Below are 26,371 nucleotides of genomic sequence, written 5' to 3' on the forward strand. Positions count from 1 at the left end.
TAATCAAAACACGTCGTTTGAGCATAGGGCAGTGTTCTATTTCGGTTTGGGATCCCAATTCACGGAACCTACTCTCTACTCTCTAGGGTTCCACTTCCCTCCTCTGCAATTTCTTCTCCGCCACGCCCTACGACGTCGTTCGCCGTAAGCTCTCTTCGTTTCTCTTAAGGTATGTTTTTCTCCCCAAATTCTCAATTTCAATTTGCACTTTCTTCATTCGCACTACACTCACTGCACACACCCATAGGGATATCTGTATTTTCAGTGTGAAATTCTGATGAAGTTTTAATCTTTTGCTATAGAAGAGAAAAGGGTTTGTTTGCATATGGACGGTGACGAGCTCATGAATCCCTCTGAGAGCAGCAACTTGGGAAGTGATTCTTTGGAAAAGGAGAAAATTTTGGAAGATGAAACGGAGGATTTGCAAGATGGGTTGAAGTTGAGTGTGGTCACTGAGGAAATGAGTGGAGGAGTGCTTGCTGAGAATGGTTGTATCTCTCTTGAGGATGGGAGCCTCAAAAGAAGCATTGAGACTGTTGAAACATGTATCCTTTTATGAAATTTAGTATTCAATGTTTGTGGAATTTAGTATTCAATGTTTGTTCTTCTCTTATTATATAATGCCACTTTTGAGGTTCTTCTAGTTTTCTGCTGGACTACTGTACTCCGTAGAAACCCCTATGTGAAATTTTGCTTAGATGAATAAATTGGATGCTTTCCTTGCTTGTTGTATTGATATGGTCTGTGAGTTCTTTGCAATAGGAGTCATCCAAATTATGCATGTGTGATTGGTGGAGGAGTTAGTTAAAATGGTGAATTTCTCTTCCACCTGCCTGATGTAGTAATGTGGTGGTCTTTGGTAATATCTGTGCCATTATTGCTTTAAATTGGTTTAGATTTAGTGTAGTTAATAGTGCGTTAAAGCGGTGGTATTGCTACAGGGATGACTCCTGCACTGTCGCAGGACATGACTTTCGTCTTTTGTAATTTCTGTGCCATTAATTTCTTTAAATTGGTTTAGAACAGTGTAGTTGATAGCATGGAAAGCCATTGCAGTGTGTGCGGCCACTGGCTGCTACTGGGATAGCTGTGATGGAGTGTTTCAGTTTTGCGGCTGATATCATGGCCAGAAAGGTGCAAATCACAGTGTGATAGCGCCAAAACCATGTCTGTGAATCGTGACCTCCACTGTTCCCTATCCCTGTGACTGCATCTGATTCCCTTCCTCTCTGCAAGCTGCCAATACATGTCTACAACACTCTCTGCCCTGCACTATTGTTTGATGTGACTTTTGTCTTACCGCTATTGACCTCCCACTCTGTCATATGTGAAGCTGCCTTTTCATTTAGCTAGCTGCTGAAGTGGTCTTAGGGAGTTAGGGTTTCAGGGGAATTGGGCAATGCGGTGCAAACATTTTTATGTTTTGGTTTGTTGGGCTTCAATTTGAGTCCAATTTAGCTTCCATTTTTTTTTTTGTTTAAGCATAACATATAATGTAATAAACAAAATAATAGTAATAAAAAGTTTCAGAGCAGTGGCCATAACGCTATGCTACTGTAGCATTTTTGGTTATGGCTGCTATCTGGGATTGGAAACGCTGGTTTAGAACAATGGTCTTTGTAAAATATCTTCCATCTGTGATGTTTGAAAGTAGTTGCTCAGTTTGAAAGTACTAAATTGACCTAGTAAGCAAAAATGTGTTGGTGCAATTTTTGCATCTTAATTTTCAAAATCTGCTATACCCCTATTGGTTCATAATCGGATTTTTCTTGCATCATAAGTTCTTTGTAGTCTATCTTCTTCCTATATGTTTATATCATTGGCACTGATGAATACTTTGAAATATCCAGTCAGTATGCAATCCCTAATATACCCTGTTTCCTTAATAAGACTTGCTAGCTGTATCAGGTGCTAAAAGAGCTCGGATTACAGTTGATGAAGATCAACCTTCAGTTCATTTTACGTATAATTCCCTAACAAGGTTCGTACAATTTGGTCAGAAAAATTGTTCAAAATCACAATGGGACATTTTATGTGCCCTAAGTGAAAAAATAGAACTGTATTTGTTATTTTTTTGGTATTCAAATTTAAAGTGTCCCAATCATGCAGTTTGGTTCCATTGATTAAAATTTTGACTTTTGTTTGAACATTTTCCAGAGCTAGTAGACAGAAGCTTCAGGAACTGCTGCAGCAATGGTCAGAATGGCATGCTAAACATGTTTTGTCATCCAATGTAAGGCCATTTTTTTTCTTCATAGTGAAAGAAGATTTTCCTTTATAGTAAATCAATGATAGAGAATAAACTATTATGAAAAGAAGCCATAAAGATGAACAGAAGTGTGAAGGAAAGGATTTGAGATGAAGTTGTAGTCCATTTGATCATTGTTTAGCTATAATTCAAATAATGACAAATGAGTGTCTAAGATGCCCAAATGCAAATACTTGCTTTTCTCTTAAAAACCATAGAATCATGAAGCTTAAAGTGCTTTCAATTTGAAACCAAGATTTTGAAGTTTGTTTTTGATGAATAGACAATAATTTTGGCATTGGTGATGGGTTGTATGTGATTATTGGTCTTCGGATATAAAAACCCTTGTTAAAATGTGGCTACTTGACAAATCTTTGTTTTGGAGATGATTACATCACGTGAGACAGAACAATGTTGTTTATAATTGGCTCTACCCTTGGCTTTAACAATATGTTGTACCAAATGACCTATAGACAACATGGGTGATCTAGTGAACATCCAATGGAAGGATTCTTAGACATTTGGTATATTGGCAAGGAGATTGGTGGCAATTGTGCTATTAACAAATGCAGTTTTTACTTTTGTAGTTTTGTAAAGAATGGTAAATGCTGACAATGTCTTTCTGTTTAGGATGCTAGCGAAGTGTTGGAATCCGGTGAGGAGACATTTTTTCCTGCTCTGCATGTTGGACTTGAAAAGACATCTGCTGTGGTGAGTTTCCCAAGTCTGTTATGAGAACCTGCAAAGCTTCAGGTTTTGAAACTTTCAATACCACTGCCAGGAATCTTTTCTATTGCTCTAGTTTCAAGGGTTAGCATTGCCAGAATTGTTCTTGGTTTCTTCAATTTCTGTCATTGTCTATTTTTCATAATCTGGTTAGTCCCGGAATAAAGGTTTTAGTTGTGGTTCTTAAATGCAATTATGTGCAGTTGGTTGTATTAATAGAGCTAGGGTTGTAACAGTCATTGCAGTGTGAAGTCTTCATTCATTGCATTTTGTAATAATTGCCTTATCTGTTATCAATTTTCTTTGTTTTAACTCTTCTTCAAGTGTGATTTTTGCTACAACATTTTTATCTATATTTTTATTTGACATTCATGCTGCTTTATTCCAAGTGCCTTTATTTATGACTGCTGCATCGTGAGAAGACTTGGGTGGTTGGGGTTGTGAGAAGCCTATCTGAGTCATAGTTATATGATATTACGATTTGCCACTATAAGAATAATGGGCATGATAGCAAATATGTGCAAGAGAAATGCTAGCAGAACGCTGATAGGTTCATTGCAGAATTTATTGGAAATCACAAAATTCTGTGGGTCCCCCTCTTATTTAATGAGTCCCTATCCTACTCATTATTTTGTAGTTTTCAATAAGTTTTAATTGATAGCAAAGAGTGTGTTAAAAAGAGTGTTTTAGAGTGTGTCGCTAGTACCTCTAGGTGCATCTATTGTTTCATTTTGAGGTTTTTTTATCTTGCAACATGAAAAGGAAAAGATTATTTTTGCAATACGGGATATATAAGTTTTTCCATTTCCTTAAATTGCAGTCATTCTGGATGGAGAACCAAACAAGAAAAGATAAGAACAAAGATTTCATTCCTTTAGCTGATAATTCTGTGCCTCTATATGATCGTGGATATACTTTGGGATTGACTTCAGCTGATGGTTCAAGTAATGTGGATGGGTATACACTGTTACTTTGTATTATTTAAGGATGAAACTGTTGGTGCACTTAGCTCACCATTTCTATATGGTTCATGTGATCATACCATGTTTGAAATATATATCATGAAGAAGTAGGATCAGTGGAAGCATGTATTTTCTGTTATAACAATTAGCTTGCTAAGGGCATGTTTGATTAACCATTTAAAATGTACTTTTGGGTGCTGAATATACTTTTGGAGGGTAAACTCAGTTTGCACATCAAAATTGTCTGGAAGCTCAGTTTTGTGGATGCAAGACTTCGGTTGCTTTTGCAAACTCAGTTTGCCAACTTACGTTTAACCTAAACTTAAGTTTACAAACTTTAATCCAAACATGCACTAAGTCTATATTTGCTTTTCCGTTTGGTTTACTCCAAACTCAGTTTGGAGAGTTCACTCAGTTTCATGACATGTTTGGTTATCCTCAAAAGTAAGTTTGCACATTAAAATTTTGCCTGGAAACTCAGTTTTGTAGAAGCAAAACTTGGGTTGCTTTTAAGTTTAACTCAAACTTAAGTTTGCAAACTTTAATCCAAACATCCACTAACTTGTTTCTTGGCTGTCCAATATTGTGATGTTGCACTGCACATAGAAGACCTTTGCTCAGAATCTCAATAAAATCTCTGATCCGTGTGGCTACAGAATTTAATATTTCTGAAAAGGAAGCATAACTTAAATTTCCATGCTGCTAAAATTGATTCTTATTTCCATTTTCTGCTTCAAGTAGGGTAAGCATTGAAATACATCTTCATATATCGTATTAGTACCTTCTGATAGTGTTAGGTTGTCTACTTCTCTAAATTTATAAAATGGTTGGGTGAATTTCAGAAGGAAAGATTATTTTAACTCTTTGTAAAAGTATCCATTTTGTTTTTGCAAAATTTGAGTTTTTGGTGCTGCAAACAGTTGATAAAATTAGTACCTTTTCTTCCTTTTTTTGTTACTCTACTTTCTGTGAGGTGATATTGAGAAGTGTGCTTATGTTTTCTTAATGAGAACTGTATTCTTATTATCTTGCATTTAAGGATTGAGATATGGTAGAAGTTCTGTATATTTAGTGGACGATATGGCACTTGACTGTAATAATTGTACACCATTATAAAATTTGAGTGTGAAGTAATGAATATCAAGTTAAAAGTTAGGACCATTCCAGCGTAGAGATTTTTATTTGCACATACTTAACAATAACAATTGGCTTGTTGTTTGTTATTATGTTTATTGAGTTTCCTATGAATCTTTATTACTTGATATTGAAATCATGATATGATACTCCCCTTAATTTGCAATGGACTAATGAGTCATAAAATTTCCTGAATGTAAGGCGGTATGGCATGGCTAGTCTTGCTAGGAGTGAGGACGTTTGCGTTGTCTATATGATAATATTTCACTTTCACAGTAGTATGAGAAATTCTAACTTTCTTAGGTGTTTGTAACTTATTCTTGGGTTTTCTTCTTGGAATTTCTTCTTGGGTTTTCTTCTTGTAATTTCTTCTTGAGGTTGGAAGATATGTAAAACAGCAGGTATACCTTTTGGTGGTGAAAATCTTACATATTCGCTATATTTTATTAGAAGCTTAGGGAAGATGCTGTGTCATTTTTTTACAGTGGAAAATTGGCAAATCAAATCTCAATTCATAAGTTTAGAGTATGTGCATTTTTGTATGAGCAGGAAGTTTAGTTCAGATGACATTTTGATATGTAATTATGTAAGAAAGCCTTACTTGGCCAATTGACTTTGCCATCTACAGCAGATTGTGTAGTGGTGGTAATGTTGTGTATGTGTGGTTTAGGAGTGGGATTTATCAGTCAAGCAGCCTATGGCTCTAGATTGTGTTGTGTTTTTTTTTCCCAGTTGACCTCAGCTTCTTGGCATATTGTGTAAGAGCAAGGAAATCAGTTAGAATTTTCTTACATAAGCACAACGGTGAAACAATTTATTCTGTGCTTATTCATTGTCCTATTCCTACATTTGTTTTGATATCTTCCACTTTGTATTTTTGTAATGCAGTGGCTTGTTCCTAAAGATAAGATATTTTAAGCAGCTTTTTTTTTCTTTCTTTTTTCATGTGTCAAGGAGTTCTGGGTTTCTATTTAAGCAAAGGATAACAAAAAAGGAGATCAGTTACAAGCTCCAATCTTGGGATTAAGGGAAACTTCTCTGGATTTGTCATTGTGGAATTGAATTTCATAGATCTTTTCTCATTGCTCTCACTTCTGATATGTTTTGTTTTGCATTTATTTTTTTCACCATCTTGAGGTAACATTTGGTTTGCAATTTGCATGCATGTTGTGTTCTGGTGGTATGTTATTAATTCTCAATGAAATGTTTATTTAGTTATTTCAGTGAGCTGTTCATTAGTGCAGGTGTTATTTTTTTATTTCAAAATAAAATATACTGCCTGTTTCTGTCACTGTTTAATTAGTTATTTCAGTGAGCTGTGCATTTATTTATTTCACCATCTTGAGGTAACATTTGGTTTGCAATTTGCATGCATGCTGTGTTCTGGTGGTCTGTTATTAATTCTCAATGAAATGTTTAATTAGTTATTTCAGTGAGCTGTTCATTAGTGCAGGTGTTATTTTTTTATTTCCAAATAAAATATACTACCTGTTTCTGTAACTGATGTGCCTTTGATTTGTTTTTAATATTGTAGTGGTCTGGAGATTATTGATGCTGCTGCTAGGTGTTTCAATTGTGGTTCTTACAACCACTCATTGAGAGAGTGTCCAAGGCCCCGTGACAACACTGCAGTCAATAATGCTCGCAATAAACACAAGTCCCGACGGAACCAGAATTCTTCTTCCCGGAATCCGACTCGTTATTATCAGAATTCTCCTGCTGGAAAGTATGATGGTTTGAGGCCAGGTGCTCTGGATGATGCAACACGTCAACTTTTGGGCTTGGGGGTAAGTTGTTAATATGCTGTTTTATTAAAATACATTTCCAACCAACCATTAGGTATTTACATATTTTTTTGGATTTAGAAACAAGTTTTATTTGAAAGAGGTAAAGAAAATTCAACTAAGGATATCTTCCAATGTCAAAGTAGGAAAAACAAAAATGGTTTTTCAACCTCAATCCAACATGAAAAAACTTAAAAAAAAAAAAAAGAAATCTCATTTTGATAAATAAAATTCATGGTATCCTTATTTCTAATAATAATACTTATAAAAATAATAATAATTATAGTGATTATCCAGAATTAGAGGAAAACAGAAATATATTGGATAGAAAATCATTAGTAACTACATTGATAATTATCAGCAACCAAAAAAATAACAATGCAGCAGGCGTGTCCAATCTCGCTGCATATTGGACATAGCCAATTAGCCATTCCCTTGAAACACCTCTGAGCCGAACAACTAGAGAGTCCATGAACACAACCTGCTGATGTCATGAAAAGGTTTTAGGAGTAAATGTGGACCCTTAAAGAAGCTGGTGTTTTGCTCTAACTAAATGCTCCCAAATCTGAAATCAAACACTAAAACTGAAAATAAAATAAAAAAGAAAAAACCATTTTTTTTTATCAGATTGAATTGTGTTTTGAATCTAAATTTGAAAACAAATCCAATTTAGTCCAAACTGGACTCTGTGTGTGTAGCTTCATGAATTTCCATACCACTTAGATATGTGACGTAGACTAGTTGATGAGGGATTAAAAACACAGTTTACAATTTTTTTTTATATTAATTACACGTGATTATCCCGCCAAACTCCTTGATGATGTGACAAGTCATTGGATTATCAATGTCGCTATTATGTCATCAATTAATGTTATTTGACAAGGTCTAAAAGTGGTAATGGAGAAAAGTTCAGGGATTTTACTGGTCATAATTTAGATTAGGCACTAAAAGCAGAAGTGCGAAAAAAGTTTAGGGACCAAAAAGATAGAATTATTAGATTTTTGTTTTTTTTTTATCTTAGTTCTGTTTATTTTTTATATATAACTTTTTTGTTTTAAAAGCTTGTAATAATTGGCTTATGAGATGAGTTACTTGACACTTTGAACAAGTGTTTATTATATTTATTGTGTGTTTCTGTGTTTATTATATTTATCATACTGAACCTAAACCCTCTAGAGTAGAGAGCTTGACAACTGAATGACACTCGTACACTTTGTTTTAGATTCACAAGAAGCACTTCTCTTAAACCTCAAGTCTTCCCTTAAAACTTTATGTTAGTCCTTATTAACTGTATACTTGGATGGTTGTGTGTGTATAATACACAATATCTTTAACAAAATGTTATATCAATCGAACAAGATCAAGTTACTCAACCTCTGAATTGTTAAGTGGCTATCTGTTAAAGATATTGGAATAAACTATGATTTGAACATGTTAGGTGTAGTAAATGACAAATTGCATGTTCAACTGATGGTTTCTAAGATAATAAATTCATAACCAAAGTGGCAGGATGACATAATAGATTGTATTGTGGTAAGTAATTTGAAGATTGCACTAAGTTTTTTATACTTATGCTTGGAGTATAACTAAGCCATACAATGAAGACTTTGAGATGTAGCAGAAATTTTCTGCCTTCATGAAACAATAAGATTTTTTGTGTTATGCAGGAGCTTGATCCACCTCCGTGGCTCAACAGAATGCGAGAATTAGGATACCCACCTGGATATCTTGGTAAAATGCATTTGTTTCACAATACCTTGCCTATGATCTACCCAAACGGTCTTCTTGAATTTATGGTTTATGTTTAATGCTATAAGCAAGTTGCTAGACATGTTTGAGACTGCTGAGGTTGTTGCAGAAGTGTCTTTCTTTTCTAAACTAACGAACTTGTACTGTTATTTCAGTGTTTTAAGTATCAATTTTTGGTTGCTATTTATTTGATTGATTATCCTTCTACCCTTTTCATTTTTTCTTAGTTGATGTATTAAATTAGCTAATTTTATAACCTATGTTTGGAGTTTAGATGTGGATGATGAGGATCAGCCTTCCGGCATTACAATATACACCGATAGGGAGATTGCTGACCAAGAGGATGGGGAAATTATGGAAGCGGATGCTTCCAAACCAAAGCGTAAAAAGACTGTCAAATTTCCTGGAATAAATGCTCCTATTCCAGATAATGCTGATGAGAGATTGTGGGGCACTAGGGCTGGACCCTCGAGTTCAGATATTTCAAGAAACTTGTCATTGCCACAGCACAGGTCGAATTATAGTACTGATTATGGCAGCCGAGGATATCATCGCGAACATAGATTAGGGGATCTTAGGGATGATGGTCCACCAGGGGACCCTGGACATAGTTCATCTAAGTTCAGTTTTCATCCTAGGTTTGGTGGCCATGATTCTGCACTAAGAAGTCCTTCAATGGCAAGGTCTCAATCTGACAGGAGTAGAAGTCCGATGCATGATGAAGAATCCCCAATGCCTTTTTCTTTCCATTCTCTTCATTATTCGTCTTCAGAGAGGCATTTTTCACCCTTGGACCCAGATTCTGGTAGACTAGGGAGTCGGACCTCTGAAAGTATGTATTATGACAGGGACCGTGATCTTTCATCTCGAGTTAAGGACAGGCCAGATGATCGCCACCACCGCAGTTGGAGGTGAGGATGATCAATCATATTGGTAGGTTCTGAAGATTCATTCCTGTCATTCATACATTTAAATTATTTACCCTCACCTATATTAAGGACTGGGGTTATGCAAAGTTCTAGCGAAGTTAGCAGATTTAACCATTTTTCTGGTATAGCTTTATTTGCACTCTGCTTTATGTTATTGGGGTTTATAGCCTACTCCTAACTCTGACTTGCTTGTAGAAATGAATTTTTAGCCCATGTTTAAATCTTTACAATAGAATATGGTTATTTGTGAAAGATGAATTATCTGTTATAACTTTTTTCTTGTTTTTTTCTGTATCTAATAGTACGTGGAGTTCCTTCATTCTTGAATATAAGTAAAAAAACAATTCATTTACATTGATTAAGAAAGTTAATTAACATTATTTAACTTTACTAATTTCATTGAAAATAAGGCTTTTTTCTTAAACTGTCGTTAATTGAAACTTGATATCAAGAATAAACTCATGGAACTGTTATATTGTTTTTTGAAGGTGTCAAAATCAAACTTTTATGTTAATTAAAGGTTTAAATATGTTTTTGGTTCTCTTAAGTTAGTGTTTTTTTTTTATGTAAGTTCATTTTTTTAAGTTGACGTTTTTTCAATTTTGATCCTTTATGAGTTTTTGTTTTTGTTCATTTTCAATTTTTGTAAGTTTGTGCTTTGTTAATTTTAGTCCATTTAAGATTTTATTTTTTGTATTTAAAGTTCTCAAAAGTTCTTGCTTATAGGGATTAAAATTGATGAAACACAAACCTATAGGAACTAAAAATGAATAAAATATATTTTAGGGATTAAAATTGGAAAAACAAAAACATGAATTAAAAATAAACAACAATATTGACAGGTACCAAAATTAAAAAATTATGAACTTAAAAAGAATTAAAAATATATTTAAGCCTCAATTAAAATTAAGTTTTTACATATTTAGAATCAAAAATATTTTATCATATTAAATGTTGCAAACATTAATCTAGCTATTAGACTACCTAGAAATTTACATTTAAATTACACTTAAATATGTTTTTAATTTTTATATTTCATTATTTTTTTTTGTTTTAGTCCTTATAAAATTATTATTTTTTAAATTATCATTGTAAAATTCTTTCTTTTATCCTACGTTGTTTTAATCCTTGTAATATTTATTTTATTTTTGTTCTTATAATATGTAATCATTTACTTTTAGTCCTATCAAATATTTTCTTAAAAAAATAATTCAAAATGAACAAAATACTATAAAGGCTAAAACAAAAAAAATATATTACTAGGATTAAGATAAAATAACAAGGACCAAAACAAAAGAAAATTATAAGGACTATTTAAAAAAAGTAATATTATAATAGAAAAAACAAGTCTTTAAATTAATAGTCATCTACTCGAAGGTTACCTCTTAACTTCTATTGATGTTGATATATTTCTCACAAAGAAGTTGTCATATATGATCATAAAAGTAACAATAAAAAGACAAATGGATAAAGTCCTCCTTCATTTCATTACAAAACACACTACTTATTGAATGATTTCATAGTTGCATAAGTCATCTCGAGTAAACAATCTTCCTTGAATGGTTAACCAAATGAATAAACAAATGTAAGGAGATAAACTTGTGTCATGCTAAATTATGCAAATTCACAAGAGGATTGAAAGACTAAATATATCCTAAGGAAGCTTGATAGGGAACTTACCTCTAGGATCATTCAACCACATGACTTTGTCTCTATTCACAGTCCTAGAATTTCAATTACTAGGTATGAAATTAGTGATTTCCTCTCGTTCAAAGGTGGCTTGCTTTGCTATCACATAGAATTCTTTTTCATAAGCATCAACTCCATACCTTTGTCGATGTATTATGTTTTTTTGGTTAACTTATTTTGTTAACAAAATTCTTAACTAGTAACACTCTCTTCCCTTCTTAGTAAAAAAAAAATATAAATCTCAAGTCTTTTTCTAACCTCAAACCAATCTTTCTTCTTCTATCTTGTAGATATTCCAGATCCTAAATATAAGTTTCAACTGTCTTATCACAACTTTGTTTAGAAAAATAAGGAAGGTAGATAGTAATACTTTGATGAAAACAATAGTTTCAAAAGTCAAGATCAATTGATGCAAAGTTATTTTAGGTTAGTAAACTATTTTTTGTTTTGTTTAGACCACCAATATTTTTCATTAGAAATAATTTTATTCGAGTCGGATAGGATTAATAACCTTCAATTGGTGATTTTTTTTTCTTTCTATTTAGGTATATTGGTCTTCTCTTTTTATTTTGCCAAAAAGTATTGTTAAGCAAGTGGAACGAATCTGATGATCTTTTTTAATCTAATCATTAATGTTGCAAATATAATATAATTAAAAGTCTTCTCTCTTTGTTTTACTTAAGGATTAATGTATATAAATAAGATAAAATATATTTTTATTCCTAATTCCCTCTAAATATGTCAAGTTCAATTTTGGTTTCTCTAAATACTAGTATTAGAGCCCCTGTAATGCATGGGCATATTGATTTATTATAAACTATCACGAATTGTAATTATTATATGATACAATTTAAGGAAAAACTGATTTTACATTTTATTGTTGCGTTGTAGTTGAGACTATTAATCTTGCTTCAAAAACATGTTTCCCCGATACAGTTGCATTGTAGCTATATAGAATAACATTTCTCCTTTTAAACTTTCTCTGTTTACAAACTCCACTGTTAAAAGGGCTGAGGAGGTTGGATTTATTGATCTTGCGCATTTTCTTGATCTTCCCATGCCAGATATCCTGCATGGACTACAGGTACCATGATCTTGTTGTTATTTCATTTAATATTTGATATATTATCTTGAATTTAAGCTTCCTTATACATATTACATACAAATTCAGCTGTTGTATTAACTTGTTTTAAATTTTCTGTGCTTATACCCCAAAAATGCAAAATAACAATTCAATTTGTATAAAACTATTCTGAATAATTGAAGTACTAATGCATGAGTAATATAATTTACCAATTGAAGATCAAAACTAACCTGATTATTGAGACTATTTCATATTCTGTGCTATGAATATTCAAACTTGTTCTTCCTATAGATTGTAGTACATTAGCAAATTATTGAATATATTTGCAGTGATTAATTCTATGCACAGAATTGTTCAAGTTTGATGATTGAGGAGAATAATTTGCATTTACGAAATACATTGACACAATTAAATATATGACTAATATTTTTGATAAGGCAGAAGAGTAAAATGTCTTAATAGTACTTTAGTTCACTAACTGGACTTTTATCAAGAACCTATTATGGATCATTTGACAGAAATACTTTTTTACATTGACACTGAAAAATGAAATAAAGAGTTACCATTAGACAATGTGGATAATGATGTTTTACTCCAACTTCTATTGTGTACATAGTGGTGCATGTTTAACTCCTATCATTTTATAATAAAGAGAAACATGACATGTATTTGTTTTTATGAAATTAAAATGAAAAAGAAAGTTATATATAGTTACCAAATGATAAAGTTGAAATTGCACCAACATGCTAATCAAGTAGACTATCCTAGTTCTTGGATCCATGCAATGCACAAGTTATTTTTTTTAAATATTATATAAGAATTATTATGAATATAAATATTTCATAGAAAGAAATAATGTCATGATATTTTGTAGAATATACCAAGTTGGACAATAAACCAAATTTTTTAAATTAAAAAAAAAACAAACCAAATTTGTCCAAAAACTATCTAATAGATGGACAACAAACCAAAAAATGATATCTGAATTTTGTGTTTATTTGTTATGTTCATGAAGACATTTGTCTACAATACACAACACATGCTTGTTGTCTTCATGAGGTAAACTAACTTTCAAAATCTGTTTTTACCGTGATGCACATATTCTTACCCATGCATTTTCCTATATAAAAAATACAATAAATTGTATTCAGGAGATTAGAAATACAAATTTGATACAACCTCTTCGTTAAACTGGAAAAGAAATGTCTAATTATATGTATTATAATTATTAATATGATTCTAAATAAATTATTAATCAATGCGAATTAAGTAAAATATTTCATACTTACTTTTATAAAGAATGAAAAATCATCATGTGTTATATATTATATTATTACAACAATAATTACAAATATATAGACTATAATATGGTGTATTTTATTTCTAGAAAATTAAATTTTAAGATGACAAAAAAGTTACATAACAGTGAAGTTAATATTGTTTGTTTAAAGTGATTTAAATAAAAAAATAATTATTTTCCTTTTTTACTCTAATTTTTCATGGAGAAGTTAATAATCATAATTTTATTGATTCAAATTTTTATTAGTTTTATAATTGAATATATTAATTAGGAAAAAATTTCCTCCTCATAAATTAAATATAGATTTTTTTTTACTTTCTTTAAAAAAATATATTCTCGTCTTGTGTGTTTTATATATAATTTCTATCTTTGGGAAAAAAGTTTCTTATTGTATAATAATTATTGATATTCTTACTTTTTTTAAAAAATCATCTTTATATTTTATATTTATTTTTTTATCTTTAGTAAAAAGTTATCCCTTTTAAATTAAGTATAAATTTTGTTATTTGCTTTTAAAAAAATCATCTTTAGGATAGTATCCGAGTTCGACAAAAATAATTTTCGATCGGACTTTATTTATCTCTCGATCAAACTTCAAATTAGTCGGGGCCTATTTTCACTGATGAGTTGAAAGATGAAGAAAAAAAAAACAGCATCTTTATATTTTATATTTGAATATATAATTTCTATCTCAGTTAAAATATTCCTCCTCATATATTAAGTATAGATTTTCTTACTTGTTATAAAAATAAATTTCATACTTTATATTTTAATGGTATTTCTATCTTTAAGAAAAATGTTCCTCTACATTAATTAAATATAAAGTTTTTTACTTGTCTTAAAAAATTCATTTTTCATATTTTCTACTTAATTCACTCGGAGAAGAAGAGGAAAGACAAACACAACACATAATTTTACATATAAGTTTTAGACATTAATTTTTCATTTTGTATGTTAAATAAAATAAAATATTCAATGAATTAATTAAGTGAAAAGATGATAAGAACGAAATAAACCATAAAAACATTTACGTGATTCTCATTTGTTATGTTTTATCCATATTCTCCTAACAAAAATTGTTTATCTGTATTCTTCGTATTAAGTAAAAAAAAGCATTCAAAAAATTAGTTAAGTAAAAAAAGAAAGAAAAAAACACATTATAAATATTATAAAAATGAATTAAAATATATTCTTTTATCATAACGATTTATACCCATGAATTAAGTGTAAGTTTTTTTTACTTGTTTTCATTACACTAATTGTTCATCCTTGTGTTTTATATTTTACAAATATTTTATATTTAATAAATTTACATATACACAATATAAAAAAGTTAAAATTTATCCAAGTATTTTTTTTAAGAATTTACCTATATGATTAAGAAGATAATCAATAAGAAATACAAAATTTCCCTATAAATTGATTTTAGATATTAATTTTACTTATACTTTCTATATTAAATAAAATAAGATATTCAATGAATTAATTAAGTGACAAGATAATAAGCAAGAAAGAATTTTTTTTTTACACAATTCTCATTCATGATATTTTATTCATATTCTCTATATTAAATAACACAAAGTATTCAACAAATTAGTTAAACTAAAAAAAGAAAGAAAAAATATTTATATTATAATAATTTAAAAAAATGAACAAAGATCTCAACACTTTAATATCAAATAAAAACTATAATATAGTATATTTTCTTTTTAGAAAATTAAATATTAAGACAATGTAACAAAATTAGATAACAGAGAAGCTAATAAATTTATTTAATGTGATTTAAATAAATAATAAATAATTATTTTCCTAATTTTTTAACTCTAATTTTTCATAGAGAAGTTAAAAATCATAATTCTATTGATTCAAATTTCTCATAGTTTTGTAATTAAATATATATTAGTTAGGAAAAAAATTTCCTCCTCACAAATGAAATATGAATTTTTTTTTTTTACTTTATTTTAAAAAATTATTTTCGTCTTTTGTATTTTATATATAATTTCAGTCTTTGGAAAAAGGTTTCTTCTCGTATATTAAGTATTGATATTCTTATATGCTTTTAAAAAATCATCTTTATATTTTATATTTATTTTTTATCTTTAGTAAAAAAGTTACTCCTCTTAAATTAAGTATAAATTGTGTTACTTGCTTTAAAAAAATCATCTTTAGGATAGTATCCAAGTTCCATTAAATTAGTCTCCGATCAGACTTTATTTACCCTCGACCGAGCTTCAATTACCCAGGGTCCCTTTCCCTGATGAATTAGAGGATTAAAACCAGAAAGAAAAATAATCTTTATATTTTATATTTGAATATATAATTTCTATCTTTAGTTAAAATAATTCCTCCTTGTAAATGAATTATAGATTTTCTTACTTGCTTTAAAAATAAATTTCATATTTTATATTTTATATGTTATTTGTATCTTTAAGAAAAATGTTCCGCTCCATAAATCAGGGAGAGACTGGTTCACGGTAGCTACAATTTTTCAATATGACCGAGTGGGTCACGGCGCGAGCTCACTATGAGGGAGATAGTGCTAACGGCGCGAGCTCCAGTGCTTCAAGGAGAAAAAGGTTTCAGGGAGAGAGTGGTTTCAGCTACAATGCTTCACGGCACGAGCTAGAGTGTTAACGGCGTAACCTAGGGCACAAGACGGCACGTTGGAGCTGCAGCTACCTAGAGTGTTTGATTTTGGTTCAAAAGTAGTTCGTGTAGCTATGGGCCAGGGTCGGGGACGCAATATTACTAGTGTATACGAAGACGGGATTACGCGATAACCATTTTTGTCTTATTTTTGCTAACTACAACATTGCCACCAGCTTACATTCTAAGACGGTTCTTTGCAACCACCTTAGAATGTGCGACGTAAAAAACATTATTTCTCTCCCGAATTACAAAATTGCCACCGCCTCCTATTCTAAGATAGCCCTTCAGAATCGTCTTAGAAACAACGTCGTAAAAATGCGCTTTTGTAGTAGTGTCTCTCCCAAGTACATTAAACAATTTACCCAGACAAGTACTTGTCAGAATAGTAAAATTAATATCTTGTAGTAATCAGAATCACCATGTATTTAAGTGTACCTGCAAATTTTCCATCAATTTCTTGAGTGATCCCCATCAGCTGATTTGTAGTATTCTAGCTATACTTGCAAAATCAGTGTCACTCAGTAATGGTAGCCTTTTGATCCATGATGTTCACTTCAACTAGTTGGTGCCTTTGCAAATTGCATATTTTCAACTGAAATCCTCTCCTCTATGAAATCTTTCTTTTTTCTTATCACCTTTCTGAAATGAGAATTGCAATCCTAGTATCTTCTCTTAATCTATACCCAGTCACATTTTCCCATAATAATTTCCCGATGTGATTCATAAGTTTTATCTCTTTGTAGTTTACACTTTACACAATTCTAAATATTTCTCGTGTTCTTATATATAGGAACCAAAGTGCTCCTTCACCTTTTGTTTAGGCATTGACAACCTAAATGGCTTTGGCTTGACTCTAATTCTCTACTTATTTGTTCATTAATCATTGATTCTAGCCAAGTTTTCCTGGATGTTAGCTGGAAAAAGCTTAATAAGGTAGAGGCTACAATTTTTATTTGGATTTTAGACGATACTACTTTTACTTGTTTCTATTGGCATTAGCTCCACAATTTTATCCTTCATTTCCCATAGTTTATCTAATATGTGCAGGTTGCGGAGCAATTAGTGTCAGTGGATGACTGAGAGCAAAGCAAGACTAATAATTTACATTTTCTACAATTTCTACATTAACAAATATGTTGACTAAGAGCAAAGCAAGACTAATAATTTAGATGCGGTAATTGTGTACCTTGAAAGTGCACAAAAGTATGCTCTTCATCAGTGTAGGAAATGGAATTTGGTTTGGAGGGGAAGGAATAAGGTTGCTCCATTAGAGCTTGATGAAGTAGAAACATTGTTGGGCTTTCCAAGGAACCACACACGAGGTGGAATAAGTAGGACTAACAGATACAAGTCACTTGGTAATTCAATAATTTAATTACATAACCTTATATGTATTAAGGTAGTACTAGCGTTTAAGTTTGATCCAATATTTTAATCACTCAACCTAAGGTTATGAACAATAATCACTTTTAATGACCTAATTAGGAAAGTGAAAGTAAGTCAGTCAAGTTCAAAACCCACAGTGAAAGTGAAACAGAAGTAACAACAACAAGCTTAACCTTCAATTCATTGACTCACCTTGGAGCAAGTAAGCACTCTGTGTAAGACATTTTCCATAATAAGATCATTAAATTAATTTTTTATTTCATTACATTTGCATCTGCATACCGATCGATCGAGGTCCTAAAACCCATTTCCAAGCCTCAATCCCTAGTTATTCATCTCACCATCAAACTCTCTCCTTCAACAATGTTCTAAACAAATTCATTATCTCTCCTAACAAGAAACCTAATCATTTTTCCAAACCAGGAAAACCCTAATAATCCAATTGAATTCTTTAATTTGTGGAATTCTCCACTAAAAAAACTAGCAAAAATTAAAAAGAAACAAAAAAACTAACCCTAAAAATTTCACTAAGAATCTTCATTCTTCATAAGTCCTTCTCATTGTCCACACACAAAAACAAAGTCACAGAGACAAAATACAAAGTCACCCACCCATCGACAAACACAATAACACATATATTTATATATGAATCACAAAGAAGAACATAATCAAATCCATCATAATTTCATATCTAAGCATTCATTCAGCGTTTGAGGAAGAAAGCGTTTGATGACCTACCTGTACAATGACATAACACTTTTGATGGGAAAAGGGGTTTTAGGGAGAAAGTGGTTCACGACTCACTTTGAGGGGGACAGTGGTTGAGGGCTAATGTCATAAGCTAGGGCACAAGACAGAGGAGCTAGAGTGTTTGAATATGGAGGGCGCCGTTCGAAAGTAGTTTATCATAGGGGGGACGCAATTAATGAAACAGGTCTACGAAGACGGTCTTACATCATAATCATCCTTGTCTTAATTCATGTTAATTATAAGATTGTCACCAAGTTACATTCTAAGACGGTTGACGTAAAAAATATTTTTTATTTCTCAAATTATAAAATTGTCACCGTTTCTTATTCTAAGATAGTTCTGAATGCGCGTAGTAAATAAGCGCTTTTGTAGTAATTTTTATTAACAAAAATATTAAAATTTCCCATTATCTTTTTTCTTTTTTATTCATCCCTTTTTCAATTCATAATATTTTAAACAAACCAAATACAAATAAAAATATATAATTTAAACAAATTGGTGCGACACATGGTTATAAAATATCATTTTAATAGTAAATATAACTGCTCATACAAAAGTTACTGTCGTGCGTCTAAAAATGAGTACGAAGAGAACCAAACATGGAAGCTTCACTTGTCGACAACAAGGTCGCGTAATAAAAAAATGATTTATTTTTTATAAATTTCAAATAATATAAAATAGTTCAGTGATCTTAAAATTAACTTTAGTTAACCCAAATGAATTAGTATAAGATTTCATTATATTCATATGTGTAAGACTGATTTAACGGAAAAAATTATGTTCGATTTTTGTTATATATAATTTTTTTTTAAATTAATAATAATTATATATCGTGAATGAGATTAATTTTTAATCTAATAAATTAAAAATACCTATATTATTTGACTTAGACTTAGGATTAAAAAAATTAATTTTAGTTACGAACTAATTTCGACTGGTAAAACATAGTTTTAATTAAAAATCAATTTTAAATCTAGTGTTGTCGCTATATTTATAAAAACTGTACAGCCTCCTCTTCTGTTTACGGCAGTTAACATATTACAGCTTCTACAATATTTCTTTTTCATTTTTTTTATACTAAAACTAGGTATGGGACCCGTGCTCTTACACGATTTAAAAAAAATCAAAAGTGAAAAAATGAAAAAGTAAAAAAAAAAAACAATAATCTCGCACTGTCCAGCATCCAACACGTGGCAAACTGCTGGACAGTTCTTAGAAATATAAACTGTTGGACAGTTCTTAGAAATATAAACTGCACAACAGTTTTTAGAAATATATTGATGTTTATCAATAATTATTAATAAAAATAATAATTTTCTTTATGATACATATTTTATTGGATAATTTTATTTTTAAATTATTTCTTAATTTTTAATTTTTTTTCTAACTTAAGTTAACTTTTCACTACTTTGATATTATTAGTTTTTTTATTCTATTATTTTTATTAATTATATTTAACTTCTATTTTTTATTATTTAAAAAAATTAGAAAAACACGTCTTCCCCTAATAATAATAAAAAAAAGACGGGCACTGTTAAGTTGTTTTGTACTTTTCTAACGCTGATCTAGTTTTTATTTATAATTAAAGTTGATTTTATCCATAAATTAAACTCAATCAAAATGGATTTAACTAACTCCACACAAAAAAGTGAATAATTGAGTTTAAATAATTAGTTACGATTTGAGATTTGTTTTAGTAAACTCACAGATGGTTTACACTTCTCAATTTGGCGGGGATGGAGAAGGAAATTATGGTCCTTTTGAAATTGGGAATATTCACAAATGAAAAAATAAAAATAAAAAAGAAGCCTGAACCAGAATTTCAGAGCAGGTTTGGACCGAACCATTTTGTTAAAAAGATAAACTAAACCGGTTCAATAATCAGTTTTTATCATTTTGGGTTTTAAAAAATGGTAACTGTCGTGTGAAACCTTAACTGGCAAAAACATGCGTGTTTCTGCAATGTGCAATGACCCATTTACTTGTTTCTCTCGTATTTGTAGTGTTGGTTGGCACTTTCTCTTCTTCCTTTATCTCTGCATATCATTTGCTTTCAAAACCTCTTCTTAGAGATGATGGAAGAATCTACGTTTGTTCTCAGGACAACTTTTTTGCATTTGAAAGCAACGGTACCATTGCATGGACCATGCATTTAGACTACAAATGCAATCTTGGTACTGCCCCAGTTCATGGAGGTCATGGCAAGGTGATTTATATTTAGTTTTGTTTGTCACACTACAAACTTTCATGTTACTTGCTTTGAATTCAAATTTAGTTGACCCATCATGTTACTTGCATGGACCATGCATTTAGTTTTGTTTGTCACACTACAAATTTAGTTCATGGAGGTCATGGGAAATTGAGAATTATCTTGTTTTCTGCACTAGTGGGTTATTCCTTGATCTGAATATCTTTTACAAAAACACGTTCTTGTTGTCTTAGTTGGCCCATCACCCATGCACTCACGAGTCACATTAATCCATGTAACCCTTCACAGTTTGATGGGAAAAGGGAAAGGTTTTTGTTTGTAGTGGGGTGGTGGAGGTTACTAATTTTTGTAATGCAATTGCAGATATACTTGGTTGTTGATAACAGAATATTGGTGATTAGTTATGGAAACATTGCAACTTCTGAGCCTGAATCAAAAGTTTTCTTCGGTCCGGGACCAGGTCGTGTGGCAGAGGCTGAAATTATTGGGCTCTCAGTGAGCACATTAGGCTCGACTATTTATATCAATGTCAAGAACAGAGGACTCTTTGCATATCATTCACATGGACGCTTGATTTGGAGTGTGGGACCTGTGCTTTACCAGTTTGGTTACCGTCAAGGATGCAGGAAAAATCTTACAGATTGTTACTTTGCTTCAGTTCCTGTGCTTGATCAATGTGAGGGTAGTATATATGTAAGGTTCACTCATCCTTGGTTTATTGTAATATGAATGTCTATTGTGCACTTTGGATCAGCAGTGAAGTGCATATTGAATAATGGTTTTTGCAACAATTATGATGTTGATGGCCCTAAAAAAAATTTATGTGATGAATTGGATGTAGGCTCAGGCAATGTGGAAAAGGGGTGTAAGTTATAATTCACTAATAGTAATTAAAAAATGTACTTGACACCAACTATGCATGAAATGGTAACTAGTTATTGGCAGTATTTTAGGATGTGTTTTTGCAGTGATTAAAACAATTTTCAAGAACTAATTTTTAGATAGGAGTGACAGAATAAGATAGGATAATGCAAGGAAGAATCTGAGTAACAAAAACTGATGGTATAAAATCAAAACAACTTAAAGATATTTTGTTTTTTTTTTTTGCATTAGCAGATCTCAAACACAGAAGGTGAACTCTATTGTTTGTCAGTTCGTAGCCGTTACTTTAGATGGATTCAGGATTTTAGTTCATTAGACAAAAATTTCACCATCACTCCTGGAAACAATGGTCATCTGTTTGTAACATTTCCAGCCAAGGCTCTTGTACTGGCTCTAGATGTCTTTTCAGGTAATGTCTTGTGGCAGAGAAGTATTGGACCATTAAGCAAAGTTGACTCTGCACCTGTAGTGGATTCCAATGGTAAGTCTTTTGCTGTTAGATGAGTTTTAACTTTTAAGCCTTACTCTAGAAAATATAAATCCATTTATTAATTATGATAAGCTATATATGGGGTCTTTCAATCAATTAGTACATGCAGGATCAATGTTATAATAAATACGTAGAAATTTTGTAAGAGAAAATAGTCTATGCACTAATAGTATGAATAATTTTTTTCATTGTCATCCAATTACCAACCATCATATGTGATAAGTTTATTGACTTAATTACCTTTGAAGTCACACCTTTATCTCCTTTACATGAACAAAATTGAGATCTAAATTAGAATTTTATATCATTCCATGATAATACATCAGTCTTCTCTAAGTTTTCTTCCAAGTAATTCCTGGTCCATCTGGGCAATTTATGCTTAATAGTGCACACCATTCATATTCCTTCATACTTACTTGCCCCCAGTATTTTAATGTGCGTGTCATATGTAAGCTTCTGCATTAATCTGAAAGTGGTATATGAACTTACTTTACTAGAGCACACTTGATGTAACAGGATGGATATCTATTGGTTCATTGGATGGATTCCTATACTCGTTTTCTCCAACCGGGGTTCTTAAGAAATTCTCAAGAATGAATGCAGAAAACTCTATGATTCAAGTTGGTCCTTTTCTTGATTGCTCAGGATTTGCAATCTACAGTTCACAGATAGAGATGGAAGGAAAAGTTAGCCGCACAATTGGTGAATACACTGTTGTTTCAGCAATTAGACCAAAAGCCGCGTTATTTACTGTGTTGGTTCCTGCAACTGGATCAATCTACTGGTCTGAAAGCTATCCTGGTACATATTTCTCAGTCATTTTTCCTCATAACACTTGGCATTGGAAATGAAGTTTCCATAGCAGCAAACTAACTATTTTTCTGCGCGGTTGATTCAATCAGGTCATGTTTCTACTTTATTTTCTGAGAGTGATCTAAGTCAATTTGTCATGAATGAGGAGATTCTTCTTGCTTTCCTTGCTGCCTCAAGTAAGAGTGCACTCTCTTAACTAATTTATTTTTTATAATATTGAATAAGGGGTATTCTGTTCCCCTCAGGAAAGGTTCCTCCTATTAAATCAAAAGATGAGAAATTGGACACTTAACAGTGACCTTTTGCAGAATGTTGATTATGCATTTAAGGAAGTGCAAATTGGATAGCTATGCTGGAATATTTACTTTTTGGAATTATATGTTTGATATGAAGTAGTTTATTTGAATGAACTAATGAGTTGGTCCTGGTATTCAAAGCAGGGATTGGCACTCCATTGCAATGCCGTACTATAGGTAAAGATCTTTACTTCACCTGCCTTTAGATAAATAACCAGTTTTTTTAAACAAGAAAATGATGAAGTTAGTTTCTGAAATTGTGATTCGCTGATCATACCAGCACCTTGGCACTCTGGGCAGAATACAGTTCTTATATTGTTGTTGCTTTCCTCTCGACATTGCTGCTGTCTATTCTTATAATTATATCCAAAAGTGGAGAATGAAAAACTGAGGATTGACTGCCCCATCGAGAATTTCAGAGAGATGAGATATGGATAATCAAATGCTGATGGACTCTAAAACACGATCTTTTCTAATATAGCTGGAAGCCAACTCAAACTGAAAAGAATATAAAATCTGATTAAATCAGAAGTTATTTTGAATAATTTCTTATAAAATCAATTGTTTTTTTAATTAGTTTCTCAATTAACATAAATTAGTTTATGCTTTATTTTTTTTAAGAAAATCTCCAAAAAATAATCACTAAATTATTTTACATGAGGATCACTTTTTCTTAGTTGAGTGTTTTTAAACATTCAAAACTACAGCTTCCGGGTTTAGGTGAGCGTATATCAAAGTACAACTTTAACTCTCTGTCATACTTTACACAACAATTTCTGTACATGTAATCTGTCATCATTTTATAGGTCAGAAGCTTGCATCAAGCTGCTCTCAAGAAAGAACCAAGCTTGTCAGCATCTACACAGGTAATGTACAACTTTGTAAATTATGAGAATATGGTAACATTTTAAGTTTTAACAATTGAGTATAGTTTTAAGCTTTTTGCAGGTAACGAAAGGGCAATAGTCTTGTTTCTGCTCTTTGAGTCTGCTCTCTTGTTGGTACTAATAGGGCTTGTAAGATTCTGCTGTACATTCTGGGCAAAAGAGAAGCTTAAAGATCAAGGCCTTGGAAGCTTCCTTGACAAGAGAGTTAGTTCAAAATTGTGTTGTTTGTTCTTGTTCTTCTTTCCCTTATTCTCTCTTCTTATTTATTACTCATTGTTTTTAAAATCGGACCAGTCTGGTAACTCCAAAAATTGACTTTTCTCTATACTGATAGAAGCAGGTCAAATCGACAAAAACTGGTGCAGCAAACCAATTTGAACCGATATTTTTCAAACAAAGAAAATTATAATTTTAAAGATAATAACACATTTAAGGATTATAAATTTATAATAAAGCATAAATTATTTTTGGCAATTATTAATTTATGATTTAAATATATTTTATATCCCTACAATTTAGTATTTTGTTTGTTTTCGTCCTTGCAAATATTTTTTTTTGTTTTAATTCTTATAAAATGTATTTGTTTTATTTTTTTATTTGTGCTTTAGCAAACGCTTTGAACATTAAAAAAATATTTTGAATAGTAAAAAAGCATCATCTAAAACACTTTAATATGTAAAATAAAAAAACACATTTTACAAGGTCTAAACAAAATGACGAGAACAAAACTGAATGAAACACTAAATTACAAGTATAAAAAATTATTTAAACCTTAATTTTTTTTATCTTATTAAACATATAGATTTTTTATATCTTGACTTCTTATAATTTTATATTATTTTATCACTTAAAATATTATATATTATTAAAATATATAAATTTATTTATTACGAGTTCCGCGATGAGTCAACTGTGGTTAACCTAAAGCCATAAATCCTTTTACAAGTTCAATTATCAGTCTGGTTTTTAAACAATGGTATTACTTCACCAAATAAGGATGTACCTCATAATTCACTTTTTGTTTACCATTTGGATCTTTCAGTGCTCTCTTCGGCTCAAAAAGAAAGCTTTGGATAGGACAATCACAGAGCTTGAGCAAAAAGTAGCAGAGGAAACAGTGGACAATGAAGTTTTTGAGAAGTTGGGTGATATAGTAAGAGAAAGGGAATGCATAGAGAGGAAGCTCTCAACCACCTATAGTTTGGGAAGGGACAGGACTCACTCAAGACCCAAATCTGTGCTTCCTGTGCAAATGGGAAAAGCAAAAAGCTACTCATTTCAGGATGCAAAGCAAAAGAATGTGACAATGTTCAACACATTGAGTGATACATCTTCCGGTGAAATCAGCTCTGAAGGGGAGACTAACAAGGAAACCTATAGTGGATGACACTTCAAGTACTGAATAGTTTCATTGGACAGGCTACAGTGAGAAGAAGTCATTCAGAGAAGGAGCACTAGCACTTGTCTTTGTTGGTTGTTAAAGTAATATTTATGGTTGTTAAACTATGAACAAATGATTTGATGTCACTAACCAATTATTAAAAGCAACTATTATTGTTTTTCTTTATTTCTAGGAATTAAACACATATATTATAGGTTTGTAACACCCTACTCAATCAATTGAGTTAAAATTCCTTAATAAACAATCACATAATCAAAGAAAACAATCATTTTAAAAAGAAACAATTTTACACCATTGATTTGAAACACTAAAAAATAAAATGAAAACATGATTTAAGACTGAAAATGGCTTGAGAAGTTAATTATCTTCCTATTTTGTTGAACATTTTTTTATATAGAAAGATGACATGTTTCTATTATATATTTTCTATTTTTGAGGATTGTTGCTAGTTTATATAAGAATAAATTTAAGGGTAAAATATGAAAATTACTGATTTTATCTTTATAAAAAAATTTGTATTAATTTGGTCTTCATAAAAAATAAAACATATCTGTTATTAGCGGTAACTCTGTTAAATGATAATTTGTCATAGGTGGCAAACGTAATTTGAATATAAATGTATTAAATAATTTGTGGCGGTCAAATCCCCCAATGAATTAAATAATTTTTAACAACTAAACACTCTCCAAAATTGTAATTTTTTGTTACTTCTAGGAAAATTTTCTTACACTTTTTGATGAAAGGGGGAGGGGGGTAAAGCAATAGAGAGATCTAGTGCTTTTTGAGTGTGCTTGAGAAAATAATTAAGTCCGTTAGTTAAATCAGGGGACCGTCTAACGAAGGTATAACCGAAGACCAACTAAATATGTTTTATTTTTATATGGACTAAATTAATACCAAGAATTTTATGAGGACAAAATTAATACCTTTCAAATTTTACAGGGACCCGAACATATTTTACCCTAAATTTAAACTTCTATATCATTATATTGTTTTTTTCTT

The 26,371-nt window shown here is 31.1% G+C and overlaps 2 protein-coding genes across 4 annotated transcripts; both read left to right on the top strand.

The window, feature by feature from the left end:
- Positions 1–9,786, top strand: LOC114382311 (zinc finger CCHC domain-containing protein 8 homolog). 3 transcript variants are annotated; one of them, XM_028341631.1, is made up of 9 exons: positions 3–169; positions 303–545; positions 1,900–1,981; positions 2,158–2,233; positions 2,879–2,959; positions 3,795–3,931; positions 6,605–6,857; positions 8,522–8,585; positions 8,878–9,786. In XM_028341631.1, the coding sequence occupies exons 2-9, from the start codon at positions 326–328 to the stop codon at positions 9,516–9,518; spliced, it is 1,554 nt and encodes a 517-aa protein (XP_028197432.1). In that variant the 5' UTR covers positions 3–169; positions 303–325; the 3' UTR covers positions 9,519–9,786. The 3 variants fall into 3 exon arrangements, with proteins under 3 accessions (XP_028197434.1, XP_028197432.1, XP_028197433.1); XM_028341632.1 differs by having other exon boundaries at positions 306–545; XM_028341633.1 differs by lacking the exons at positions 2,158–2,233; positions 3,795–3,931 and having other exon boundaries at positions 1–169.
- Positions 9,787–16,098: 6,312 nt separating this feature from the next.
- Positions 16,099–25,354, top strand: LOC114381607 (protein GAMETE EXPRESSED 3-like). Its single transcript, XM_028340867.1, has 8 exons — positions 16,099–16,234; positions 20,394–20,596; positions 20,963–21,262; positions 21,716–21,962; positions 22,488–22,772; positions 23,887–23,946; positions 24,029–24,171; positions 25,010–25,354. The coding sequence occupies exons 1-8, from the start codon at positions 16,099–16,101 to the stop codon at positions 25,352–25,354; spliced, it is 1,719 nt and encodes a 572-aa protein (XP_028196668.1).
- Positions 25,355–26,371: the final 1,017 nt, after the last annotated feature.

The sequence above is a fragment of the Glycine soja genome, chromosome 13 (assembly GCF_004193775.1).
Source record: "Glycine soja cultivar W05 chromosome 13, ASM419377v2, whole genome shotgun sequence".
Classification (NCBI taxonomy): domain Eukaryota; kingdom Viridiplantae; phylum Streptophyta; class Magnoliopsida; order Fabales; family Fabaceae; genus Glycine; species Glycine soja.